This window comes from Anolis carolinensis, chromosome 2 (assembly GCF_035594765.1).
Source record: "Anolis carolinensis isolate JA03-04 chromosome 2, rAnoCar3.1.pri, whole genome shotgun sequence".
NCBI classification, from domain to species: Eukaryota; Metazoa; Chordata; class Lepidosauria; order Squamata; family Dactyloidae; genus Anolis; species Anolis carolinensis.
In genome coordinates this window covers 288079467-288107053 of record NC_085842.1, presented here as the reverse complement: position 1 = coordinate 288107053, position 27587 = coordinate 288079467, and the positions used below count along the sequence as shown (strand labels likewise).

The following is a 27587-nucleotide window of genomic DNA, read 5'->3' as shown; positions in this document are numbered from 1 at the left end:
TCCTGTAGATTCCATTGTAAAAACCAAGTAGAGGTTTAGGACTTTATCACACTCACTGTTGTTTCATCGCAATTGCATTGTTTAAGCAAAAAGAAACATATGTGCAATTATTAGACAATCACTTTCATATGTTGCTGCAGTTGTGCAAGGTTGGCACTTCATTGATGTAAATCCCCATGTCCAGTCTTCCACACAGCTTCATTTCATACCTATGTTGGTCCTACCCAGTGGATGTTTTTTCCCCATTTTTTCTATTTTTCTTTTTATCTTAGTGCAGCTGAACAGTTACACAGGTTCAGCATTCTTGTGAGGCCTTCCTCCACTTCACAATATTGGGAAGCGGAAGGACAGTATCACACAATGAAAAGTAACAGAACAGTGATATTGGGGTAATTGATAGGTTTTTCCCATTAATGAAAAGAGACAATCCAAGAGCAATGTAACAGTGGAAGAGATCCAGTGTGTGGTATGCCCTATTGAAAGGTGTTTTTATCCTTCCGTAATTGCACTTTATCAGCCTTGTGTTATAAAGTCCTTTGTTGCAATTCCTTTAATTTGTGTGACTACCAAAAAAGCTAATATATCCATCCTTTTATTCCAATTAGTATTGCTTTATCCATCTCCTAAGTCTGTTCTTATTTTGTGTTTTGAAGGTGAGAAAGAGGGTTTTTTTTTGGGGGGGGGGGGGGTAGTTCTAGAGTTTGGCTCCTTTTAGGAGGCCTAGCAAGAATGGAACATAATGGCTAAAATGTTCTGGAGCAAGCTTCATGTTAACTGTTCACATTTACATTAATCTACTGACAAATTTTCTCTTTGTAATCTTCTTGGGGAGGCAGATTTTTAATATAGAGAAAAAAGATCTGGGGGCAGTTAATCTTGTTTGTTTCAATGTGATTTTATTTTCTCTCTTAAAACGGCCTTGTTCTATTACTGTTTTATTTGCTCTATTTATCCTGTGTTCCTCTAGTAAGCTCAAGGACTTTCCTTATTCTTAACCTTACTGCAACCTTAGCAAGTTAGGCTAAGAGGTAGTGGCTGGCCCAAGGTGAACATAGTGTGCCTTGTGGCTCAGTGGAGGTTTGAGCACAGATTGCTCAGCTTCTAGCCCACTACACTCTACTGACTTGGACTATGAAAAGGTTGTGTATCCTTTTCTTGCTTTCTATGAATTACTCTAAGTTGGTTTTTATTTTTAAGACTTTAGGGCATTGTTGTGTGCATTAGTATGTCAGAAGCAGCTAACCCTTGTGAATTATGCATAGACATTCCAAAGCTGCATTTAGAAAAGTTGAATGTTGTAATCCATATGGCTATGCAAATTCATTTTTTGATTTTTCTTTAGCTTTGTTGTCTGCTTTTCTGCAAAAAGCTTCTAAAACAGTAGGCGATATTAAAAAGAACAGTATATCAAATAAACATTACTTGTCAATAAAAACACTTGCAGTGCCTATTTCTTCTTTCTTACCATGGAGGGAAGGCATTGAATCCCTGGTGCCTGACTCTGGCATCTAGGGTCTCCAGGAACGATCACCTTTCAAGTTAGGTGCCTAGTCTTATAGGTTGATATTTTTTTAAAAGAGGAAGCCGAAGCAGCATTCTTTTAGCTTAAAGAAAAGTTCCTAGAATGCAAAGTTCTGTGACTAGGTGATCTCTGGATCAGCAATTGCAGAATAATAAATTGTGAAGAGCTCTTCTAGTATTAAAAGTGTATTTATTAGTTTAATATCCCAGAATCTCAAGACAGCCTATGGGATTCCTCCTTGTGAAATTATATTAAGAGAGAGAATGGCTGGCTTAAGGTCATCCAACGAGCTGAAGTGATAAATTGTTTTGAACTGGGTTTCATCGGTCGTAGTGCAATTCTCTAACCATTGTATCACACGCCTCTAATCTCTGTAGGCCTATAAGAAGTGTTTAAGGACAGTATCATTGACCACTTAAGAAGAGAAAATGTTGCTAGTTTGAATATGCTTTGAACCGTGAGCCTTCCGTGTAAGGTATACTCAGAAATAACTAGGCCTGAAATGCCTTGGAGATCTTACCTTGACTGTACAGTATTGTGATTCTCAAGATACTAGTTTAAGAAACATGAAACAGTTCTTGATATGTAGATAAATGCTGAAGTTTATGAGTTTCTAATTATTTGAAATTAAGCTGTCTTGAAAACATTTAAAAGTAAAATAACACGTGTAGTGGAAGCAGGATAAAGGTTACTGTTGTACTTTGACCAATAGTAACCTTTAATGATGTTGTGTTACTTTTTGCATTGCTTCCATCTAGTGACTACTAGTACTTATTGCATGTAATTTTAAATCTCTCCAGATTTCTAGCGCAGTCATCCAGAATAAAGTGTCATCATAGTGCCTGAGTGGAATAAATATAATTTTTGTGGATTGAGGATAGATTCACTAAAATAGGGGGTGGGGGAAGGAAATAAGCAAATTACACTTGTAACACTGTATATAAATGAACTAGCTTCCTAAAAGCATTAAACTTGAAATAAACTATTTTTGGAGATAAATTAAAATATAAGAAGATGCCTTATACTGAATTAGGCCATTGCCCATCTAGTCACATTTTGTCAATTCTGACTGCCAGCCACTCTCGAAGGTCATTCTCCTAGAGATCCCTGATTTAGCCTAGTGTCTCCCATCTAAGTACTAACTAGGCTCAACCCTACATAAAGCTTGCAAAAGAATGTGAAGTTTGTTCTTGCCATACTGACGTTGAGATATACCTGAAGGTATGTATGAGAATAGTGTGTGTTTAGATTGGAAGGAATAAATGCAGGGAATTCCATAGCAGATCAAGCAAATACTGATCTATATATGGGAAAATCTGGATCAGACGGGATTGTTAGCACAAATGTTGACATTGGTAAGAAGCAGTATGGGGACATTGCTGGAAATGAAGAACGTTAGTGAAACATAAATATTTGACATGAGAACTGAAATAATGCCAAGCGGGTGTGATTTTTTAAAATCTTTTGCCTGAAAAAGAAGCCAGTGGAGCTTTGAAAACTTACATGCAATATTTCATGCATTTTGGTTGACCAATAACGGTATTACTCTTGTGAATTTTGTTTTATTTTGTTGTATGGCCAATATGTTCCCTGAACTTAAGTTCTTAAGTTTCTACTTTGCTTTTTTACCTGTCTAAAATCAGCACGTGTAGTGATATGAGTAACTTTAGGGATCAGGGTTCAAATCCCCATTCAGCACGTCACACTCTGTCACCCTCAGAGGAAAGCAAAGACCAATTCCACTCTGAACAAATCTGTCCAAGAAAGCTCAGTGATAGGATCATTTTAGGATCACCATGAGTCAGACATGACTTGAAGGCACACAACAAACATTTATTTTTAATAAAGTTGACTATTTTTTCTTTCATAATTGAATTTTAGCTGAATCTACTATTTGTCAGGTTGCTTTTTTGGTCATTCTAGCTCCTTTTTATTCTCTACTAGCTTGGGTACCCAGCGTTTTAATTGTACAAAATGCATAAGGTTGTGGGTGAAGTACAACTGACATCATTCCAGGTGAAACCCAAGAAACTCCATCAGTACTTAAAGTTTGTTATGTTGGGCAAGTTTATTCTGGATGCATCATCAGTGGGGTTCAGTGTGCTCTCTGGCTGTAGGGTAAACTACAACTCCCACTATGGTGAGTCAATCCCCTCAAACCCCTCCAGAAGGTAGAGTTAGTCATGGAGGCTCTGTGTGCCAAGTCCATCATCAGTGGAGACAGGCCCGTCGCCAGGATTTTGATTTTGGGGGGGGGGGGGGCTGAATCTTAGTGAGAGAAGATCTACCCTAGCAAACCTTTTGTATCTTTATCCCAATACCCTCATGCATATGGGATATATTGAGCATGGTGATCAGATCATGATAAGAATAAACAAAACAGTTTAAATAATAAATGTAAGGCCTTCCCGCGGACCACCCTGAGAATTTCGAGGGGGAAGGGCTGAAGCCCCTTAAGCGCCCCCCCCCCCCCGAGTGGAGGTCACAATTTTCCTGGTTGTGGGTGAATTACAATTCCCAAGAAGGAAGGTCAGCCCCCCCCCCCCCCAAACCTCTCCAGTAATCAAATTTCATCATATCAGGTATGTATGTCATGTTTGTTCCTGATCCATCATTGTTTGAGTTTATCGTTCACTCTGGGTGTAGGTGAATTACAACTCCTAGAAATCCTTCCAAAGACCTCCAGTATTTTTTGTTGGTCATGGGGGTTCTTGTGCCAAGTGAGTTCTAGGTCCATCATTGGTGGAGTTCTGAGTGCTCTTAGAAATGTAGTCCACATCCATTGTTGGGGAGGGGGGAGACACAGTGCTGTGTCTTGATGCACCACAACTTCCATTCTGTGGAGTCAGTTCCCCAGCCCCTTCCAGAATGTCCAGTTGCTGATCAATTCCTCTTTATGCTGTGTGCCATAGGAAAGTGTTAAGGGAGAGGCAGTGGGCAAGGCCATGCAAATTCCACACCAATGTAGAGAGGAAAGAACCCTGGGAGGTGTCTTTGGTGGAGAAAAAACAGAAAATAGAGGAGGAAATTGTCCTTGTATGAAAGGCTTCACTTCAGTATGGCATTTGTGGAGGACATTGGCAAGGCTCTTGGACATGTTCATGGTTCTCTCTATAATCTACAATGTCCTTCGAGGGAGGGACATGGATGTCTTCTGCTCAGTGGAAACTATAGCTGTTTTTGGAGGTGGGACTGTCTTTGTGAGTAGATACACCTGCCACATACACACATATTTTCACTTTTATTGTGTGTATAGATTTCCTTCCTTTTATGTAGGGAACGTAGCTTTTATAATTGGCCTTCCACGTTTGTAGGTTTAACTTTTGTGGATTTGATTAGGGGTGACTATAGTCAATTTCCAGCAGAGGCTGGCTGTATAGCTATATTGAAGAACCTACAAATTCCCAGAGAGATGTTCTCTCAGGTAAAAAAAACTAGGTGGTTGTAAGTGGTTGTGTGCCCTGTAGATGCTATATAATAATTAATACTTCTAATATTTGTTTCCATGGAACATAATGTTCATATTTATTTATCTATTCATTTAATTCATATCCTGTCTTTCTTTTTGTGCCAGACCTAAGGCAACCAGTGCTTTACAATAAAATATTTGGAAACTGAACCTATAGTTCTAACAGACAGGTGCATCCATATTTATCTCTTGATCTTATAATAAATCATTTTAGAGATACATGAAGCACACACTCCACCTAGTGGACACTTTTTTTTTTACAAAGAGAATTAGAAAAAGCTCTCTCAAATGTTTCCCAATTCAAATTTGGCATATTTTTCCTATGCCAGCTAAATCAGCTGTGATCTTAGAAAATGCTTAGAGCAATTTTATGCTCATTTCAAATCCAAAGAACAAATCTTAATTTTGCCATTTTATGTAAGGCAAATGTTATATATAATGTGACTTGTTATCTATGTGGGGTCCTGGAACCAAACCCATCAAATACCAAGGACCCATTGTGATCAGTTTGTTTGACAGATGCTGTCCATACATTGTAGAATTCATACAGTTTATAAAACTTAGTTTCTTCTAGATTTACAGCTGTTTGGAAAGAAGCTTTTATCAAGCAGCCTTTTCCAGTCTGGATCAGTTGATCACTATTCTCTGATCTGGGCTCCTCCAGTTATAATAAGTTCCAGCAGGCATGAGCAGAAATGTAAGACTTGCCAACTGATGGTCAAAACATCTGGAAGCTCCAAGGTTGAGAAAGGTTAATACAAACAATTTTGAGTGAACTTGGCAACTGATATGGACTATGTTGCTCAACACACCTCACTTACCTATTTATGCGGAGCCCCCAGACGGCGTAGTGGACTAAGTGACTTGAAGGTTGGGTTGCTGACCTGAAAGCTGCCAGGTTCGAATCCCACCTGGGAAGAGTGTGGATGAGCTCCCTCTATCAGCTCTAGCTCCATGCGGGGACATGAGAGAAGCCTCCCACAAGGATGGTAAAAACATCAAAAAACATCTGGACGTCCCCTGGGCAACGTCCTTGCAGACGGCCAATTCTCTCACTCCAGAAACAACTCCGGTTGCTCCTGACACGAAAAAAAAACCTATTTATGCAAGATTTCAAGAACTGAATCTAGGATTATGTGTTTTCATAAAACCTTCTGAAGTCTGTCCCAGATGTCACTCAGTTTCTTTGACCCTCTTTGCTATATAGTGTTTGGGGCTACCACTGTCAAACCAAGTGCTGAACTAAATTTAGTAGCTATATTGATATCTATCTGTCAGTTATTTTCTTCCATTTCTTGTGTTTTCATCCCCTGAAAGCTCCATTACTTCCAGGTTTCATTGTAATTTTGGAAATTTTAATTGCTTTGCATTTGAACCTTGATGGTGCTATGTGCCTTCATTTCTGATTTATGGCAGCCATACGGTGAACCTTTCATGGGGTTTTCTTGGTAGAATTTGTTGAGGGAAGGGTGCCCTTGCTTTTCTCAGATGCTGAGGCAGTGTGACTTACCCAGTAGATTTCCAAGGTCAAGAGGAAATTTGAGGTGCCTCCCAGTGCCCTAGTTCAACATGAAAATTACTATACCATGCTGGCTCTATTTGAGTATAAAAAGTATGAAATTTTTCTTCAAAAAATATTTTGAACTTCATAACCAAACTGTCGCCTCCTTAGTAACATATACCTGTGTGCAGGTTTCTGACACATCATTATCTAGTTCATTTTCTCTTGTTTGTGTACACAAGCACTTACCAAGTTACGAACAAGACAGATTCTGTTTTTTTTTTCTTAAGTTGAATGAGTATGTAAGTTGGAACAGGTACATTTTTAAATGCAACCCTACCTGCTTTGGATAGCATAACATAGGAAAGGGTTAACAACCCTGTGGTGTTCAGTTTGCTGTCTGTGCCTCTGTTCAGAAGATTTCACCTCAATTTCTTTCCTTGTGATAACTGGATTTTGAAAAAAAAAAATGGCTTGTTGTGGAAAAAAAAATTGGTGGTAAAGCTTCAATGAAGCTACCCTTTCCCCATGATAACTCTTTCAGGTGTAATTTTCCCTTCCTAGGTGTAGATTTCTCCTACTTTCTATTGTCTTGTTTCACCTCCATTCTGAACTGTGAGTCATTTCTTGTAAATCACATATTTGTAACTCGGGGACTACCTGGTATATGAAAGTGATTTGACTGCAACTTCTGCCACCCTATTGAACAGCGGATTTGACTGGCTAGACAGGAGAGCCGCCTTATTCCCTGACCAATCCATGTATAACTCTTTCAAAGCATTGAAAGAGAACAACTTTCCCAGATAGGAATGTATATATGTTGCACTCTTTTACTATTTAGTCATGGGCCTGGTATCTGTATCATTCAATTAATTCGTGTTTCCGTTTCATTCCATCTATTCGGATGGCACGAAACGGTACACCCCTTTCCGGTAAGGAAAAAATAGTGAAACGAAACCATTTAGTCACCTGCTTTTCGGACCACTGAGTCCTACCCAGCAGTCCAATTAGCGGAGGAGAAGAACACCATCCGCCTCGTCTGCTATCTGCCTTGCCTCGCCCACCACTGCTCTGCAGACTGAGGGGAAAGCATCATATATGGTATCTTAAGCCCTGTCTTTACACTCACTTCTCTTTTGCAGATGGAGAGCTAAACTTCTCAGAATTAGTGATCTCTTAAGCCCTGTATTTTCACTCACTCCTCTTCTGCAGATGGAGAATTAAACTTCTCAGAATTAGTAGAATCTTAAATTACTCCGAAGCTTTTAATCCATGTCATAATAAAGGATATAAGTACAAACAATGCCATGTTTTAAAGGAGATTTTATTTATAGAATGAAAAAAAATCCCTAAAAATCAGGGATGACCCAAACGTTAAAAAACTTGGTGTGCAAAGAGTGGTAGATGTGCCCTCCATGTATGGCAATTTTCACCCCTCTAGCCCTAAAACTGAGGGGATGGATGCCCATGTTGTTAATGGTTCAGAAAAATTCTTTCAGAATGAAAATATTATTCAGAAAAGCATCCGTTTTTTGGAGAGGCACTTGAAAAGGAAAATGGGGCCTTACAAATGAAACAAACCGAAATGGATAGCAATTCTATATAAATGCTCAAGATTACTACTCTTTCAGTATATATTTTTATCTTTACTGGTTATTCACTTTTCTTTTACTTCCTTTTATACTTTCTGGTTTGAATGGTATTGCTAATTCCAAATAAGTAGACCAATTTCACCAGAGATTTATCTACATGTTGACTTACTTCAACAATTGGTTCAGTAGGTCTAGTCTTACTCAAACTCACCAACATGCAGACTCGTGTTTGTGAAATGTGACTCAAGCAAAGAAATATTACATGTGAACACCCAGTTTGGAATTGGTGAGTAGTATCTTTAGTGTGTTTATTCCACTACTTTGCCATTTCTAGGTGTGGCTATCTAATCAGAGAAGCTTAACTACTTGCTTATAACTATTATATGATAAGTAGTATAGGCTAATAAATGTCCTGTTTCAATGGCTGAGTGTTTTTTGAGTTTGTGAGGGTTAAAATTCATCTAAATGTGGGAATGAGTGCGCAGAAGCAAGTGATGCTTCCCATGAGCCCATGCCTGTTCTCCTAAACATTACTGACCCACTTAAGGAAATCCCTTTTTGACAAATGAGTCAGCTGTGAAGATCTGATTTGAGATGGAGTGCACTTAGTTACTGTGTTGCTAGATGATCATTTGATGCTGACACCCATCGCTTCCACTCGAAAAAAATTGCACAAGGCGTGGGATCATGTGACTTTTTTCCTCTCGACTGATAACCTATGAAAAAGCTTTTTGAAAAGAATAATGGAATCTATTCAGAGATGCAGAAAGCTGATGAAGATGTTGCAGTGTGCTTACATTGTCAGTTCTTTTGTGTAGTTTTGAGGCTACACCCCATGCATGGATATCTGGTAAAATGGCTTTTGGATGTGCAGCATAGTAACTGGCATTAGTGTATTTAATGTTATGTCCTGAGTAGTACAGCAAACAGCAAGTCATTTCAAGGTGGTGACTGTCAGTTTTGCTGTTGAATAGACTGCCTGCTTCTGTTTTAGCAGATGAGAGAATTCCTGCTTCGAGATGAAAACACTTTACTATACATTTTTTTGGTTGTAATGGACTGATTTCTTCAGTGAATTGCTAATGATCTCTTATGCAAGTCATAAAAAGTGCGGCACTGCTCTGCTCTGGCTTAGATGTTGCAGCAATAGAATGGTGGGGCTTTGCATGATGCTTGCTTGTATTGTTTTTCTCTCTGCATGCTTCTTGCAAGTAATATTTATTTCTCTATCCCTATGTACTAGTAATATTCTGTGTTTTTATCCTTTTTTTGAAATTAAACTGCCAGGCCATGGATTTAGCCTCTTGCCCTCCTCTGTGGTAAATAAAATATAATACTGTTTTGTAATTCCCCATCTCAGAATATGCAGATATAGACACTGTATAACCAAGTTTCTGTCGATGAGCGCATTTGTTAGCAGATCCAGTTCTATATGGTTTATACAGCAAATTCTAACCTGGGTTTCTAGTATAGAAACCTAAAAATATCTTTTAGGGGTGCTATTTAACACAAATAAAAATGTTTCTTTGGAGATACAAGTGTAAATGCATGCTATTTCTGAAATAAAGATGTTATTTTTAACAGAATTATGAAGATTAAAAATATAAGGTGCCCATTTCTTCTTCTGTATATCAAACACATTGACCAGATTGGATGAAAACTCAGCCACATAATGACTTTAAATATTTTGGCTGTTACTTTATCTAGAAAAAAATTGTGTGTCCTGTTTGAAAGTACTATCTGTATTCTTTCTTTGGTGTGGTGTATCTCATTACTCAAAGGAAACTACACTTGATATGGTCCTTTAAATGTTTTCAAGATTTTCCAGATTTCCTTCTAGTAGAGAGGATGACTCTTCATATCCATATATTTAGACATTCTGAAAATTCTAGTGGTGGTAATTAACTAAATTATTTGGTACCAAAACACAGATAATATGAGGTTTATTTTTAAACTAAATATAGTTACTCCTGTTGAACTCACACTATGTTTCTATGCATACCACATGGTGCATCTGTTTGCGTTTTGCTACAACTGGGAAAACCTTTAATTTTGTCCTTTTAAGAATACAACTTTTTAAAAATGTAGTCCACTCATTTATTTAGGTTTCTGTTTCCATTCCTTTAATTGCCTCCCTTTTTTGCTGTAACAAGGTTTCATCAATGTTTTAACAGAGAACCATTTTGTCTGTGCAGTCTTTGAACTAACATTCTTCCTCCTAGCTTCCTGAAAATGTGCCTTTCTTATTTAGCCTAGGTTCAGTGTTGATTACATTTTTCATCTTTTTCAACATTCCAAAATGTTACTACCATAACAGTTTTCCTATGAATTCCCTATATGTTTAATGTTAGGATTTGTAGGTGCCTCATTCATTTATGTATTTTAAATCTGGGACAGTTTGATTGTTTAAACTGCTCTATAATTGGCTATAATAAGCTATTTATTCAATTATAAAGCTGTTTTATACTAAAACAACAAGGTCCTAAACCTAAATATGGAACTTTTTTGGTTTGGCATCTGAATGGAAAACAGGCAAAAAGAAAAAAAGGCAGGAGAAATCTTTAATTAAATATAATGCCAGACAAATATAAGGCATTTAATGCCATAAAAAACAAAGAAAAGGAAACCACAACCAAAATTTGTAGTTGTACATGGCCGTACATTGAAAATGTTCCTCTCAATTTTAGACATAATTATGTGTGATTAAAAATATGAACATCCTCTGCTTTTAAAATTATAATGTTGAATATTAAATCTCCAGCATTTAAAAATAAATAAAACATCCAAGATAATATTCATAAGTTGGGGAGGGTTGCATGTGTGGGTTTTGGTTCTTTTTTTATTTTTTTGCACATTTTGCCACTTTTTTCTGGAGGAAAGAGCTTTACAAAAGAAAGGTTTTCTTTTTTTCCCCAGGCCTTCATGTATTTGTTCCTGGTCTTCATAAGATTTAACATTTTTACTTGGACTTCATTTAGTTAGGAAGAGTCATTGAGTTACAGTGTTAACAGCATTATTCCAAAACAGGGAAGGAATAATAACTGCATTGATATACAAATCCTGACTTTAGTAAGTAGATCATTTGACTTGAAAAGTGGCATGTAGTATTACAAATCATAATTCCGGTATCTAGTGTTTTGCAAAACATGTTAGAGATACAGTAGACCCTTGGTATCTGTTGGGGTTTGGTTTTTGTAGATGCTGAAATCCCATTATATACAATAACATAATAAAATAGTATTCCCTTGTATAAAATAACAAAATCAAATTTTGCTTTCTGGACTTTTTTGCATATTTCAAAGCGATGAATGATTGAATCTGTGATACAGAACACATGAATACATAGGGACAATTGTATTGTCGCCTTTTAGTCTTTCAATCTGGCTCACCTTCGGCAGATTTACACTTATGAATACTATCTTGTGTAGAGTTTCTGGTTATCCAGTATTTCCTTTGCTAAAATTCTGATAAGCCAAGAAATCGTTTGATTGCAGGGAGCTGGAGCAGAAAATGACTCTTAGACAAGAATTAGGAATAAATTGCCTTCCATCTGTTAGACAGTATTTCCCAGTAGGATAGGAGAGGAGGGTAAGAGATGGTGGGGGTTACAGTCAAGCAACAGTGCTATGTTCAATGTGTTGTCAAAGGCTTTCATGGCTGGAATCACTGGGTTGTTGTGAGTCTTCCAGGCTGTGTGGCCTTGTTCCAGTGCTATGTTCCGTACTTCTTCTGATGTGGACAGGGCAAAGAGATAAATACGACAAAATTAGGAATGGAGATAGAAGAGGAAATCAAGTGATCTTTTAACTGGTTAACTTTGCAAGTGTTGAAATAGAAACCAACTGATTTCTCCTCCCCCCTCCAGCCCCATTTTTATAATTGGGTAAACTAAATCCAAAATGGGATGATTGTATCTTATAGTTTATTAGAATATTTTCTTCTCTTCTCATCAGATATTATTTCAAGTACTTAATAAGTCATTCTCTTGAAATTGCATACATTTGTCAGGATGCTTTTCTTTATATTGCTAACCTTTCTTGCCAATATTCATTTCAAGAAACCTCTTTAGCAGAGATTTGACACTTAGTATTTCTTAATTAATTAATTTGTTCATTCTTCAGACTGAATCTGGCTATGGATCCGAATCAAGTTTGCGGCGCCATGGCTCTATGGTGTCTCTTGTGTCTGGAGCAAGTGGGTACTCTGCAACATCAACCTCTTCATTCAAGGTTAGCAATGAATAACACAGTAGCCTTGGGAAAGAACCCAACTGATTATAGTGTAGAAATATAGGTTGAATATTCCTTATCTAGAATTTCAAAATCTGAAATATCTCAAAATCATCCACATAGGTAACTGAGATAGTGAAACCTTTGCTTTCTAATGGTTCAGTGTACACTAACATAAATGAATTTTGTACTTTGACTTGGGTTCCATATCCAAGATATCTCATTATGTACATATATACAACTATGTGTATTCCCATATCTTAAAAGCCAACATCCACAATATTTTCGGTTTCAAGCATTTCGAATAAGAGACATTAAATCTGTACTTAGATCAAAAGGTCACAGAAGGCAGTAGTATGCAAAATACAAGATACTGTAACTACTCACAGAACCAATTCAAAGAATGGTGCCAGGGCATGTGTACTTACAGGCCTTTCTGAAGTTTCTGCTACAGAAGTATCCAGTAAAAGCACAAGTTACTGTTAGCAGAATAGATTAAGGCCTAATCTAAAACACATAGGAAATGTTTACAGTAATCTCTTTGAGTAATTTATGTGACCTGATGAGTTTAAAAAGATAAAAATATGTATGGAAAACAGAATTAGAAATGTGTTTGTATTTTTTAAAGCTGAAATATCCACACTATTGCTTTATTTTGGTATCATATGTAATTTTGACGTGAAATTCAACCCAGGTATATTTGTTGGAAAGCTCACTGATTAATCTCACTGAACAGTCTCAATCAACATTCCCAGCACAATAAAGTAATAGCCTAATTATTTTTGAAATGTTGACCATAACAATTATATCTCAATAATACATTGTGCCATAGCCATAGATTTTTCCTCCTCTATACTGCTTTCTTAAAGAAATCTCATACCCCAGATTATATGTGTGCTCTGTGAGAAGTAGAAAACTACAATTGCATTAAGCTGGTAATACTAATAGCTGAATGTTTTAACTCCTACATTTTCAGAAGGGTCACAGTTTGCGTGAGAAGCTTGCTGAAATGGAAACCTTCAGAGACATATTGTGTAGACAGGTCGATACATTACAGAAATACTTTGATGCCTGTGCTGATGCTGTCTCCAAGGATGAGCTTCAGAGAGATAAAGGTATTCATTGCAAAAGCTATGATATTACGGAGCTTAGTTGGAAAGTGAATATGTCACAAAGTTTCTTTTTAGCCGTCATTGCATGACATCCAACTTTTTTCATGCCAAGGAATTGTGTTATTATATTCCTATGCTTATTTACTCTCTTTTGGTCTTTGAAATACCCATCATCCTTTCCTTTTAATGCTGGCACTATTAAATTGTTTGCTCATTTTGCAAAAGAAGAAGTTGCAAAAACCTAAGCAGAGACACTTTATTCATTCGCCTCACAGTGGAATTGATACACTCATAGGGTGCCTGCTTTGATTATTCCAGGTATAAGATCTTTTGGCATCAGTGCAACAAAAGTAGATACGCAAATCCCATTTTTCAGTAAAGTGGTTTTTTAAAAATCATATTCTTATACCAGAAGCCTATAATCTTACACCATTTGATTCTATGTATTGTCTTTCTAAAGCAAAACTTATTCTGTAAGTCTTACTCTCAAACAGGTGTAAATAGAACTGCGGAAGTGCTAACATGTCAAAACTAAAAGGAATTTTTGATTTCAAACCAGTTTTATTGTAACTAAACATTTGTTCTCAAGGCAGTGCCTTTATATTTTACAGCAAAGCCTATAAAATGTCATAAGATCAGCCAATAATGTTTTCATTTTCATGAAAAATCCAAAGGCATAGAACCACAGTGTGTGATTTCATAAAGTGAATCTAATAGAAACCTTGCTTGTGATCATAAAGTACTTTGTTGATCTAGTGTTTCAAAGTGGCCCATAATTGTCATGAATGAATTATCATCCCTTCCTTCATCCCTTGGATTTCTGCTTGTCTGAACTTTCTTTTCACGTGTACAAAGGTGTGTGTACATGTGAAAAAAAACCTTGCAAGTGTAATTACGTAATAATATACACCACATTTCTACCCAGAAACAATATCTATACAAGGGAGATAATTTTGAAAGATTCTCTATAAAATTTTGTAATATTAAAAAAAACCCTTATATACATATATACATAAATATATATACATATATTTGTTGTTGTTCACAGCAATCAGGTCAACTTAGACTTATGGTGACCCTATGAATTAAAGATATTGAAATCACCCTATCATCAACTGTTCCAATAATGATCTTTTTTATCTGCTGCTCTTTGAATTCTGTGATGTTAGGCACAATAGTAATTGGTTTCTCTGTTGCAGTGGTAGAAGATGATGAGGATGATTTTCCCACAACACGCTCTGATGGAGATTTTTTGCACAATAGTAATTGTAGTAAAGAAAAATGTAAGTAATATTTAAAAAACTATTTTTATCCCAACCCATTTCCCCGAGGGAACCCAGGGCAGTTTACAACATTTAACGGCAAACATTTACGGGGGGGAAATACCATAAAGTGCAGGAAAACAATAAACAATCTTAAACAGATGATAACATCTTAAACATCAAATATCAAATAATAATAAATCAGGACAATAAATTAAATATACTGGTAAAATACACAATTAAACAGTACACATTTAAAACAAGACTCAATAATTAAAACTATTAATCATTAAAAATTAAGATTTTAAAACCAGTATAACTAACCATTTCCATATTCCAATTCCATTTTGCTTTTGCCAGACGTTTTTGCCCTTAAACTAATTATTAAAATATTTAGATTATATAGGATTAGCTTTAAGTATTTAAGAGACAGTTTCTGAAAAGAAACAGCAAAAAGTCATTTTTTTTTACAATTTTTGAGATTTGTTTGATTATTTCTAGTCTCAAGTAATAGTTGTAAAAAATATTTATTTCTCTGTGGACATAAACAGAGAGCATTCATATGCATATGCCCTTAAAAAAATTATTTATTTATTTAATTTGCTGTGTCAGAAGCAAATTGAGGATACAGTTATAATGTATAATGTTCAAAAGCCACAAACAGAGTTTAAAAAATCTCTTCAAATGTAAGTCATATAATGATTTTATCTCTAGGTGGATGGATACAAAATTGTAAATTAAATTTAGTACTCTTGTGTATTACATAATGTTGCTTGTAAGTGCCACAAAACTAACCCTTGAATGTTGCGGGTGGCGGGGGATTGCCAGTTTTTAATTTAATGACTCTTTGTGACTTTCTGTTTAAAAATGGTTTGTTTCTGGCTCTCTAAGTGGCAGCTATGTTGATAATGTTTGGAAGCACTCTGATCTGTTTTCAAATTAGCACTTTTGTTTACATTTTATTTATTTATACACTTCTGCCCCATCCTTCTAATTTCTATGCACTGCTTAGGACAACATGTAACAACACTGTAATATCACATTGTCATAAAATAAATATAATCAATATTCTCTATTTAGTAGAATCTAATGCTTGCCTTTTGGGGCTGAATTACCTTGCCAAAATTAGGTTGTGCATTAAATTCACATCATACAGTAATTTTAGTCCTGAGCCAAAGCAAAAGAGGAAACTACTTCAGGAGTTGCATCTAGAGCTCTTATTTGAAGTACAGTAATCCCTAATTTAATTGCAGTGGGTCAAGACTGTGCAATTCTGGTATTTGTAGTTTGGTGAAGCATCAACATTCTTCAGCAGAGAAGGCTCAAGACTTTGTCTTGTATATTAAATATTTTGGTGGGAAATCTGAACTGGCCTCAACTGTTGCATTGATATCTGTTATGGAAAATTCTTTCTGGATCAAGAAGATACAAAAATGCCATTCTTAGGAATTGTGGTTAAGCTGTAATACAGTATAATTTGGAATGGATAGGTCTATATATGTGTGGAAGAACTGGTCAAGAATAGTGTTGGTTTGACTTTTAGACAAAGTCAGCTCTGATTGCCCTGCAAGAAATCTGTTTTGGAAAATAGGAAAGTGTACATTACACCTCCATACAATGGCAGATATTAGCAATGGAAAGATATACCATTCTTTGTATGCCTGCTATTTATACCTGAACTGTCATGCTGTAGCAATCTTCTGTCTCATACACTTTGAAATAGATCACTTTTCTCTAAGCATGCTTAGCAACAGATGGTTGATGCATTATGATGTATTTTCAACCATTGTAGTTAAGGAAAATGTATCCATTTATGTATATTCAAATAATGTATTTCCTTTTCATAGGACATTATTACCAACCTGCTCACTTTCTTCAGATATTTTTATAGTTGATAATGAGATTCAAATACATGCTAATTATTGGGTTCAAAATTCAGCTTCTACTAGGTTTTAAGGTGGCTCTGTTTTAATTCCCACTTCAAGCTTGTCAAATTGCTATTGTTACAAGGGTATTTCTACTCCTGCCTCCCACATGATTTTCCATGCAGAGTTACACAGGATAGCGTGAAAATTTTAAAAAGAGCACATTCCTCCTGTTAAACTTTATCTTCTGCAGATCCATGAATGCTAGTTAGCTACTTTAAATATTCTAATGCTGCATAGACCAATGGATTTAGGTAATGGAGAACTGTACTGATAAATCTGTTTGTTTTAGTGTTTCCTCATGTAACGCCCAAAGGAATAAATGGCATAGACTTCAAAGGTGAAGCTATAACTTTCAAGGCAACAACGGCCGGAATTCTTGCTACACTTTCCCATTGCATTGAGCTAATGGTAAAACGTGAGGAGAGTTGGCAGAAAAGATTGGATAAGGTAAGTTCTCTCAGGCTCTTCAAGGATTACATTTTATTTTACTTGGCTTCAAGTATATTAATGCTGGTAGCTTGTGTTTACATACAGTTATGTAGCTTCAGGATATATTTGACCAAAGTTTTTAGAAAGTCAGCACTTTATACAAGGTGTACATCTTAAACAACAAATATCACATGTTATATTTTGGTTTGTAGTAATGCAGACCTGATTACCATCTGTTTCATGTTGGGATTGTATGTTTGAACTGTTCGTTAAATATTTAGTTTGTATTCAGTTTGAAACACACGCTTCAGAACCAAGAGAGACCCTTCCACCCAGTATTAATTATATGTTGGGTATGTTCAGACTTATGTACAGTAGAGTCTCACTTATCCAACACTCGCTTATCCAACGTTCTGGATTATCCAACGCATTTTTGTAGTCAATGTTTTCAATACATCGTGATATTTTGGTGCTAAATTCGTGAATACAGTAATTACAACATAACATTACTGTGTATTAAACTAATTTTTCTGTCAAATTTGTTGTATAACATGATGTTTTGGTGCTTCATTTGTAAAATCATAACCTAATTTAATGTTTAATAGGCTTTTCCTTAATCCCTCCTTATTATCCAACATATTCACTTATCCAACGTTCTGCCGGCCCGTTTATGTTGGATAAGTGAGACTCTACTGTAGTTGATATTTATTTACTTTGCTTTATATTCCACCCTCTTTCCCTTGTACAGGGACTTAGAGCAGCTACCATAAAATTACCATAATTTTACCTGCAAGTGATGTTACAGAATGCATCCACAAGTGCTTTCTTTGGATACAAAAGGTGCTTCTGATTCTGGTCAACAGAATATCATTTGGATGTCCTTAGATGCCTCTGTCGAATGACTTTTCCCCTTTCAACTACTATGTGAACTCTTTGACCCTTCAAAATATTATATGTGGTGTTTTACTACCAGACTCCTTTCTGATGTATTACATTGGGGTTTGAGTAACACAGAAAAATACTGTTACAGAGGAGAGAAATCAACTATCATGGCCACAATGTCTCAGTGATTTTTTTAAAATGGGCATCAATTTAAAGATTTAAAAGCAAGCAGAATGAGTTCATCAGAAGTCATTTGGAGTTTGTGCCACTCCAATCCTGGATTCTTGTAGCAATTGTTATAACCAGTTTTGCTATGGATGTATGTCCTTGTGGAATCCAAAAGTAAATGTGATTTGGTAAGCCTCTGCATTTAATGCGGTGATACTGGAATTCATGAAGCCAGTTTCAGACACTGTTAAATTATTGATCCAGTGTTTGATTTAGAACAAACCTCTACCCCTTTTTTCTACTATTTGCAGGAGGTTGAAAAAAGGAGAAGAATAGAAGAAGCATACAAAAATGCTATGACAGAGCTTAAAAAGAAGTCGCATTTTGGAGGACCAGATTATGAGGTATGAACTTTTATGCAATTGCTCTTCTGTGTTCTTAGGCTGAGCATGGACTGTGCACCTCTAGTGTGATAGCCTCAAGGAAATTCAGCCCACTCTTTAAATATTTATCTAATCAATATTTACCCTGGTTCACAAATGCTTGGAGGTTGGGTTGTAGTACAGTATTCTTTGTATAGAATGGACCTGTTATTTTAGATGAACAGTTGTTTCCCCATATACCCTGAATTTTGAGGTTCTAAAATATTATGTCCCAACTTGAATAGTAAGACCTACTGAAGCCTCTGGGAAAGGGTCATTTTTGGCCATTTTTACTGCCCTTTCTAAATATGTGCATTTAGTTTGAGTGTTGGGTTGCAGCTGTGGATACCAGGATTTAAATCCCTGCTCTGCCATGGAAACTCACTGAGGGACCTTGGACTCTCAGCCTCAGCAGAAGACAAACCTTTGCCACGAAAATCCATGATAGATTCACCTTAGGGTCACCATAAGTAGAAGCAACTTGAAGACACACACATATATGAAAATATGGTATATTAGGAAGTACAGCCATCCAGGATTGTACAAAGGCTCAGTGTGACATTTAATCCCAGACATGGAAACATATTATCATAGAGTTGGAAAAAACCTCATGGGCCATCCAGTCCAACCCCCTGCCAAAAAGCATTCTTCATGGTTGGTATAAATGACCTTGTACAGAACTTTTAAAAATATATTTTTTAAAATGAAGTGCTACAGCTGGAAGTATTAACCTTGTGTATGTCCTCTGAGTGTCAACCATTTATATCACTGGCCATAAGTTTATATTACTTCCTTGTGTGTTAACATGAAATGTATAAACAGCTAGCACTTCCCAAATACATTTTGAAGCTGAAAGGGTGGAAATTGAGACCAAAGCATCTGTTTTGGACTGCTGTTATCCTCACATTGACCAAACTGTTTGGGGTGTTGAAGTCCACAGGTTCCCCACATTTATCTTAAATGAGCAGAGAAGGACTGGAGCCAATCCTTTTTTGAGACATACTAACCGAGTTTCTAGCATCTAGTCTTGGAAGGGGCTAGGAATCTAGCCCAACTGGCCTGATTCTGTTTGTGATTTTTCTTCTCAAATACTCCTGCAGGGAAGGGAGGTGAAGTGCATTGCAACATAGATACTCCACACTTTCACTGCTTGAATGTTGACAGAAACAAGTAGAAGTTTAGCACTATTTAATATAATTGATTATATTGGGGAGAATTAAGTATGTGATTTCACGTGCTACTCACATTAACATGTCCAGTTTTGACTGACTGATACGTTTGTACCAATTCTGAAAACTTCTATGCTTGTCCATACAAATTACAAAAAACTAATGGAAATGAAATTGTGACAGCAAGGGTACAGTAGTACTTGTCCATGAGAAGAATATAGTCCTATGTGCTCTCCAAGTGGCTAGAAAATCAGCATAGAAGGCAGTGTTATAAGGAAATCTGAAAAAAATATGGTGCTTTCATTCTTGTTGCTGTTAAACACCAGCTATACGACATCACTGTAATAGTTGTTTTCTTATTGATGAACTGCATTAAACATAATTGGTTTTCTATCCAGTGAACATTTTTAATGATGTGATACTTTGCTGATTTTGCTATAGGAAGGTCCCAACAGTCTAATTAATGAGGAAGAATTCTTTGATGCTGTTGAAGCTGCACTTGATAGGCACGATAAAATAGAAGAACAGGTAATATTTATATAAAAACTTTAGTATGGGATAGCTATTGTTACAACCAACTTATGTTAAAGTACTTTTCGGAATACACAGTAGCCCTAATAAGCGTACATGTGCCTGTGTATTAACATACCGTGTTTCCCCAAAAATAAGACAGTGTCTTATATTATTTTTTGCTCCCAAAGATGTGCTAGGTCTTATTTTTAGGGAATGTCTTATTTTTCCATGAAGAAGAATTCACATTTATTGTTGAACAAAAAAATGAACATTTATTATATACTGTACAGTAGTTGTCATTACAAACCAACATAACCAAACCAGACAAACTATGACTCCTGTCAAGAATTTCTTGTTACTACTGTATAAATATAAATAATATAACATTTTAATATATTATTACCATTATTTCCAAGTACAACTGGTATGTACATTTACCGATCCTGCAAGTTCTGGTGTTTTGTTTGGCGGGCGCCGGGCATGCTTCCAAATAAAAACTTTGCTAGGTCTTACTTTTGGGGGAGGCCTTATATTTAGCAATTCAGCGAAACCTCTGCTATGTCTTATTTTTTGGGGATGTCTTATTTTCAGGGAAACAGGGTAGCAATTATCTTAGTTTTATTTATTTTATGTTGTTTATTATACCTTCCTACAATTAAAAAAGTACTTTTTAAAAATGTATCTACCAGTCCATACATTTGTGAACTGTAGAATTTTACTACTTTTATGAGTGAATTTAGGTCAGTTTGGAAAGTTCCCTATACTTTTGATTGTTCCTCGTCGTTACATCTCCCTTAAAATAGCTATTGCAACAGTAGACAATTGATGTCTGTGCAACACAGCCATTATGTTTAAGGCTTTGCATTTTTAAACTGGTATGCCATGTGGTGCCTGCCATAGAGAATTATTTTCAGCATTTCTCTGGTGATATAGCCAGCAACATGCAAAAATGTAGACTGATCTTTACATTTGTTCTTTTAGTCTCAGTGTGAAAAAGTCCGGTTACACTGGACATCATCTTTGCCACCTGGTGATGCATTTTCTGGTGTGGGGACGCATAGATTTGTCCAAAAGGTAAGGCGTGTCACATGCTACTCTTGAAGCAGTGTCATGTCTATAATATATGGAGTTTCTAGAATATGTGAATAAGTCTCATTCAAATTCCTTTTCAGTTGTGGAAGGGAAGCTGTTTTCATTGCATTGTCCTGAGACACATTTTCTTTTAAGATATAAAAATTATACCAAATAAAATTCACAACTTGGAAAGTTTTCTTTTCCAGATTCCCAGAAACTTTTATTTTGCATCCTGTCAATGATGCTGGGTTTTGAACTGCTGAACATGTATAAGCCAAATGTAGCCAGCAACAATTTGTTTATTAGAAGTGAATTCTTCACAGGGAACATAGGGAACATAATGCATAATAGGTGCATGAAATCAGCATTTGCTGCAGCACTCATTGCTTATAGAGCTTTTGTTTTTCCTTTTCTTCATTTTCATGTGCTTGGAAGTTGGTACTGAATTGCTCTGTGGTGCCTTTGTTCTGATTACTTGGTTTTTTCTTTGTCTGTCTCTGTTAGCCCTATAGTCGCTCTTCTTCCATGTCTTCCATTGATCTAGTCAGTGCCTCTGATGATGTTCACAGATTCAGCTCTCAGGTACTGTATGGCAGAGTGGCATTACCACATCTTTGTGCTTTTTTTTCATCATATTACCTTTGTTTCTCATGTTTTATCACCATTTGTACTTGTGTTAAATAAAGTACAAATGAAACTATATGAAGGAATTGTGCATTCTACTGCTTTTCGTGGTTTGTATAACTTCCACTCGGTGTCAGTGTTCAGTTGTAGAAAACAAAATAGAATAAATGTATGTAACACAAAATTTAAACTTTTGTTCATATCCAGCATTTAAAAGAGGTGCTGTTGAATAACAATCCAAGATATTCCAATATATGTTCAATTTATCAATTCTGCAAAAAAAATCAGTACTTCAAAGTAAAGTGACATCCCTTATGCATCTGTGTAGTTCTCAGATAACTTCCAAATTCTTAAACTTCTATTGAGACTGTTGTCAGAGTTAATATGAAAACTAAGCTTCATGTCTTTTGCCTTTTTGAGAATATTCAGTTTTCTGACATAACCAGTATCTGGTTGGTTTGAAGATGTGAGCCATCAGATTACTAACATAAAATATCAACAAGCTATGCTTATGCGAATCTAAAAGACTTTGGTTATTCCTTCCACCTTGTCCAGCTTTGCCATATTGTTACAGGTGCGTTTTCTTCAGGTGCTCTAAACTGAAGAAGACATCTCCCATTAATCTTCCTCTTTTTAAGTAAGGATCTACTGAATCTGCATTCTACTGCGAAATGAAGAAAATAAAAGCATCTTTAAAAACCCTATACAGCAGAATATCTAATGTTTGGATTTGTTTTTGACAGCATAATCCTGAAGTTTGTGAAAGTATCCTATACAAACATTTTAAAGAGATTGTACACGAGACTGTAAGAGAGGAAGAAGCAAAAATGTTTTAAAACTAAATGTAGATTACAGCTAGCAGATTATAGGTCTAAGGATTTTTAGTTATTGCTGTTATATTTAGTTTTCTGGTCTTGAAAATAGAAATCTGTAATTATTAGAATTTTTAAAATTGTGCAGTACACTTTCCAGAACAAAAGCTGCCTTAATTGTGTATTGTCCATTATCTCAGGTCAAGCTAACCAGTAAAAACATGTTATGGGTAGAAGCATCACGGGTAGATTAAGAATATTTGTCATTATGCATGCAGGATCTTACATGCTGTAACTAAAATCTTGCATCTCTTTCTCTTTGTCAACTTTTAAATCAAACATTTGTAATTTCAGGAGTTGGCTGCTGTACAATATGGTTGTTGTCACCTAGTAATAGAAGTTTACAACTAAGAGGCAACACAAGAGTAGTAATGGCTAAATTATTACCACACTAGCTTGAGAGACGTCTGTAAAGGGTACTGGATGATAATGTTGGATAATCCAGAACGTTGGATAAGCGAGTGTTGGATAAGTGAGACTCTACTGTACATAGATAATGTCTTTGTATCTATGCTGTATCAAAGAATTAGCACTTGATGTAATCAAGGAATCATAATCTTACAAAGTCTGGAAGAGGACATTTATCATTGGTCTCAGGATTAAATACACATTCTGGAAAGATATGCATAGATTGTCACTAGCTAATGTAGCACGGTACATTTTGCTCTTTTGTATTAAAATAGGAAAATTGTGAAAATTTGTGAAAGGATCGTGTGTGCAGCAATTTTGTTAAACCAAATTCAAACATGTGATTGTAACTAGCCATGTATCTATCTGCTTAAACAAAGTGCAGTGAGTTCCAGTGTCTGCTTTTCCTCTATGCAGCTGCTGGATCTTCATGAATATAGGTCGGTTATTCCTGTTGGACATATTGGAAGACATAGGAGGCTGGATCAGTGATACCAGTGATAGTCAGAATGAACTTTCTATCTCCAGCCCTACTTAGTGCTCCAAAAGTGTTTCTGCATGGATATAAGGAGGCAGGAGCGCATCTTGGAAATAGATGATTTCTGTCCTGGATCTACTAGAATAAGTGTGAGAAACTGTTAGGAGACAGGGTAATTTTTGCCCATGGGTTATATGATACATCAGAAACATACTAGGAGTAATGTTATGTCACATCTGGTTTCTGCCGCAGCCATTTACAGCTTAATTTAAGCGTTTGGGGAATTGGGCAGTCTCTTGTAGTATTTTTGGTGATTTATAGGCAAATTATTCCTAATCCATCTAAAACGCAGACGTGTGCTTTTCATCCCAAAAACAGACAAGCAGTTCGAGCCCTGAGGATTACCTGGGAAGGAATCCCACTAGAGCATTGCAGCACACCAAAATACCTAGGAGTTACTCTGGACCGTGCTCTGACTTATAAGACGTAGTGCTTGAATATCAAGCAAAAAGTGAGTGCTAGAAATAATATATGAAAGCTGACTGGTGCAACCTGCAGATCACAACCAGATACAGTGAAGACATCTGCCCTTGTGCTTTGCTACTCTTCTGCTGAATATGCTTGCCCAGTGTGGAATACATCTCACCACATTAAACAGTGGCTGTGGCTCTTAATGAGACATGCCACATTATCACAGGATGTCTACGCCCTACACAACTGGAGAAATTATACCTGACATCCGTCAGGAAGTAGCAGCCAATAATGAAAGGACCAAGGCAGTGACATCTACGGCCCATCCTCTGTTCGGATATCAGCCAGCATGCCAGTGACTTAAATCAAGAACCACTTTCTAAGATCTACAGTGATACTCGCTGGTATGCCTCAGCAAGTGAGAGTCCAAAGGTGGCAGGCTAAAACCCAGAACCTCAATCCATGGCTGATACCGGATGAGAAACTCCCTCCTAGGCACACAAAAGACTGGGCAACTTAGAAGACGCTGAACAGACTGTTCTCAGTTCTGCAGGTTGTACCACAAGATGCAGAGCTAATCTTACGAAATGGGGTTACAAAATGGAGTCGATGACATGCGAGTGTGGAGAAGAGCAAACCACAGACCATTTATTACAATGCAGCCTGAGCCCTGCTACATGCACAATGGAGAACCTTCTCACAGCGACACCAGAGGCTCTCCAAGTGGCTAGCTTCTGGTCAAAGAAAATCTAGTATAATGTCAAGTTTTTAACTTTGCGGGGCTTTTTTAAAATACATTATAACTGTACCTTCAATTCACTTCTGACATGATAAATAAATACTGCCAAAATTAAAAAGGATAGTCTGGTGATTTGGGGGACGGATCAGGGGACCTCAGGGGTTGCAGAAATGAGATTCAGAGGCCACATGTTCATGGTACCTTTCTTTTGCTATTATTTATGTATTGTGTCAGAAGCAAACCGAGGGTACAGTTGTAATGTATTTAAAAACACAAAGTTAAAAACTTGGTATTAAGAGAAGTCTCACCGCAGGATCGTAACACATCTGGGCATCCTCTGGGCAACATCTTTGTAGATGACTGATTCTCTCACAGCCAGACGTAACTTCCTTTTGCTAAAACCAAATGAATAGTTAAAAAAATGAATTATTCAGGAAGAGAAAAATAATGCAAAAATTGCTCAGTTTGCATAATTGATAAGAAGTGAAGAATTCCATTTTCCTTGACACAGAAGTAAAATTGCTTGGGCAGATGGAACTCTATATACTTAGCAGTGAGTAAGCAATCCTAACTTGGATAAAGAACACGGATTCAGAGCTTCCTGTCCCTCTGTGCACTGGTCATCTACAGTAGAGTCTCACTTATCCAACATAAACGGGCTGGCAGAACATTGGATAAGCAAATATGTTGGATAATAAGGAGGGATTAAGGAAAAGCCTATTAAACATCAAATTAGGTTATGATTTTACAAATATGCATCAAAATATGTTATACTACACATTTGACAGAAAAAGTAGTTCAATACGCAGTAATGCTATGTAGTAATTACTGTATTTACGAATTTAGCACCAAAATATCACGATGTATTGAAAACACTGACTACAAAAATGCGTTGGATAATCCAGAACGTTGGATAAGCGAGTGTTGGATAAGTGAGACTCTACTGTATTAGCTTTTACTTAGTTGTTACTCTGTGTTGAAAGTTTTTCATTGAAAATGCCACTAGTGGATGTCCAGACTGAAAAGCTAAAACCAAAAGACTAATATACTTTCAAGACAGACAGCTTTGTATGATCAGTCATCAGTGACAATTGAGAAATTAATTTATGTTGGCAACATAAGACAAGTTGATAGCAGTTGATAACAAAAATGGTTCCAGCAGGCCCAGGCAAGAAGAAGTAGATGTGCAAGCATGTTTTTGTGTAATTTGCAGAAGATAGCAAGGATTTCTGACTCCCAACTGTTAGATAATTGCAGCTTCCAAAAAGAAAGCTTTGGTCATGTGGAACTACTATGAGCTCCATTTAATTCTAGTGTGAAAATAAATTCCTGGTCTCAAAATTCTTTAATTCTTAACTTTCTACTTGCTTGACCTTGGGGTTTTTGTTTAAAAAATAAGGTAGATCTTGCAAGCTTGAAATCTGCCTATTGATATCTATAACGACCCAGTTAATATGGCATGGTGCACACATGATCTTTCTAAATATGCACAGTGTATTGGAAATGCTAAACTAACTTTGAGAATCTTAAATGCTTACTGAAAAAATGCTATGTTTAAATCTCACTTGCAAGAAGAAAGAACTCAAGGACCTCTTTGCTGAAGAGTTGAGAAAAATGTTCAGATTCTATTGTGGTAGAATAATAAATAAATAAATTATCTTTATTTATATTCTACTTTTCTCCCTGAATGGGATCCAAAGCGGCTCACAATATTTTAAAAACAGCACAACCAACAAACACATATAACAATAAAACCATCTATAAGAATGACATAAATAAACATTCTAAAGTCGTTTAACAATTACTATTATTGTGGGGACTTGTCAATTAAAATAACACACACTTCGCACAACTCACTGCAAGTTAGCCTTCCTGTCATTTCAGATTAGATTTCTTCATTAAATGCTTGCTTGGACGGGAAGGTCTTCAGCTGTTTTTTAAAAAAAGATGTCAGAGAAGGAGCTGTTTTAATTTCCTTGAGGAGGGAGTTCCAGAGGGTTGGGTCGGCCACCAAGAAGGCCCGCTCTCTTGCCGCTGCCAACCACATTTATGACAATTTGCTATCTCTGAGTCCTGTATATGGCTTGTGCTTTTTTTGCAGATTGATTCATCAAAGTGCCTTGCTCCAAATGAATTTCTTTCAGATATTTTATTTTACAAACGCTGGTTATGCACACAAAAATTTACACAGTGCCTTGAATTTTGACTGTAGAGGAGAATATAGGAGTAATGTGTTTTTGTTTTTTTCTGAAAGGTGGAGGAGATGGTGCGAAACCACATGACATACTCTTTACAGGATGTGGGAGGGGATGCAAATTGGCAGCTGGTAGTTGAAGAAGGTGAAATGAAGGTAAATAGAAAATTGTAATACTTCACATATAATATTTTACATTTAGCTATTGGTTAACACCTTGAGCACTATTATTTTTAGTTGGACAAAATATAATAATAATAATAATAATAATAATAATAATAATAATAATAATAATGATGTCATTTTGTGTGACCAAATCCAAATACAGTAATTAAATTCTACATACATTTGCTCCAGCGTATTATTATTGTTCTTCTGCTAATAACTCCTACTTGCACAAATATCCTGAATGCAATCAAATGATCACTGTCCTTATGAATTAAATTTGCTAATTTTGTTTAGACGCTTACATTCTACATATTCCTTTTGACACTGCTCTTTGGTTTAGTCTTTGGAGATAGCATCACAT

The 27587-nt window shown here is 36.3% G+C and overlaps 1 protein-coding gene across 6 annotated transcripts in view; it reads left to right on the top strand.

The window, feature by feature from the left end:
- Positions 1-27587, top strand: part of cert1 (ceramide transporter 1) — an 80615-nt gene that overhangs the window by 43246 nt on the left and 9782 nt on the right. For 2 of the 6 annotated variants that reach the window (XM_003216254.4, XM_062972334.1), the window contains exons 4-12: positions 12206-12313; positions 13290-13428; positions 14625-14708; positions 16905-17062; positions 18406-18498; positions 20127-20213; positions 21180-21272; positions 21777-21854; positions 27119-27214. In XM_003216254.4, the coding sequence (XP_003216302.1) occupies positions 12206-12313; positions 13290-13428; positions 14625-14708; positions 16905-17062; positions 18406-18498; positions 20127-20213; positions 21180-21272; positions 21777-21854; positions 27119-27214 (936 nt within the window). Of the gene's footprint in view, positions 1-8628; positions 8935-8993; positions 9404-12205; positions 12314-13289; positions 13429-14624; positions 14709-16904; positions 17063-18405; positions 18499-20126; positions 20214-21179; positions 21273-21776; positions 21855-27118; positions 27215-27587 lie in introns of those variants that run through there. The other 4 variants (XM_062972337.1, XM_062972336.1, XM_062972335.1 and 1 more) reach the window with 4 other exon arrangements.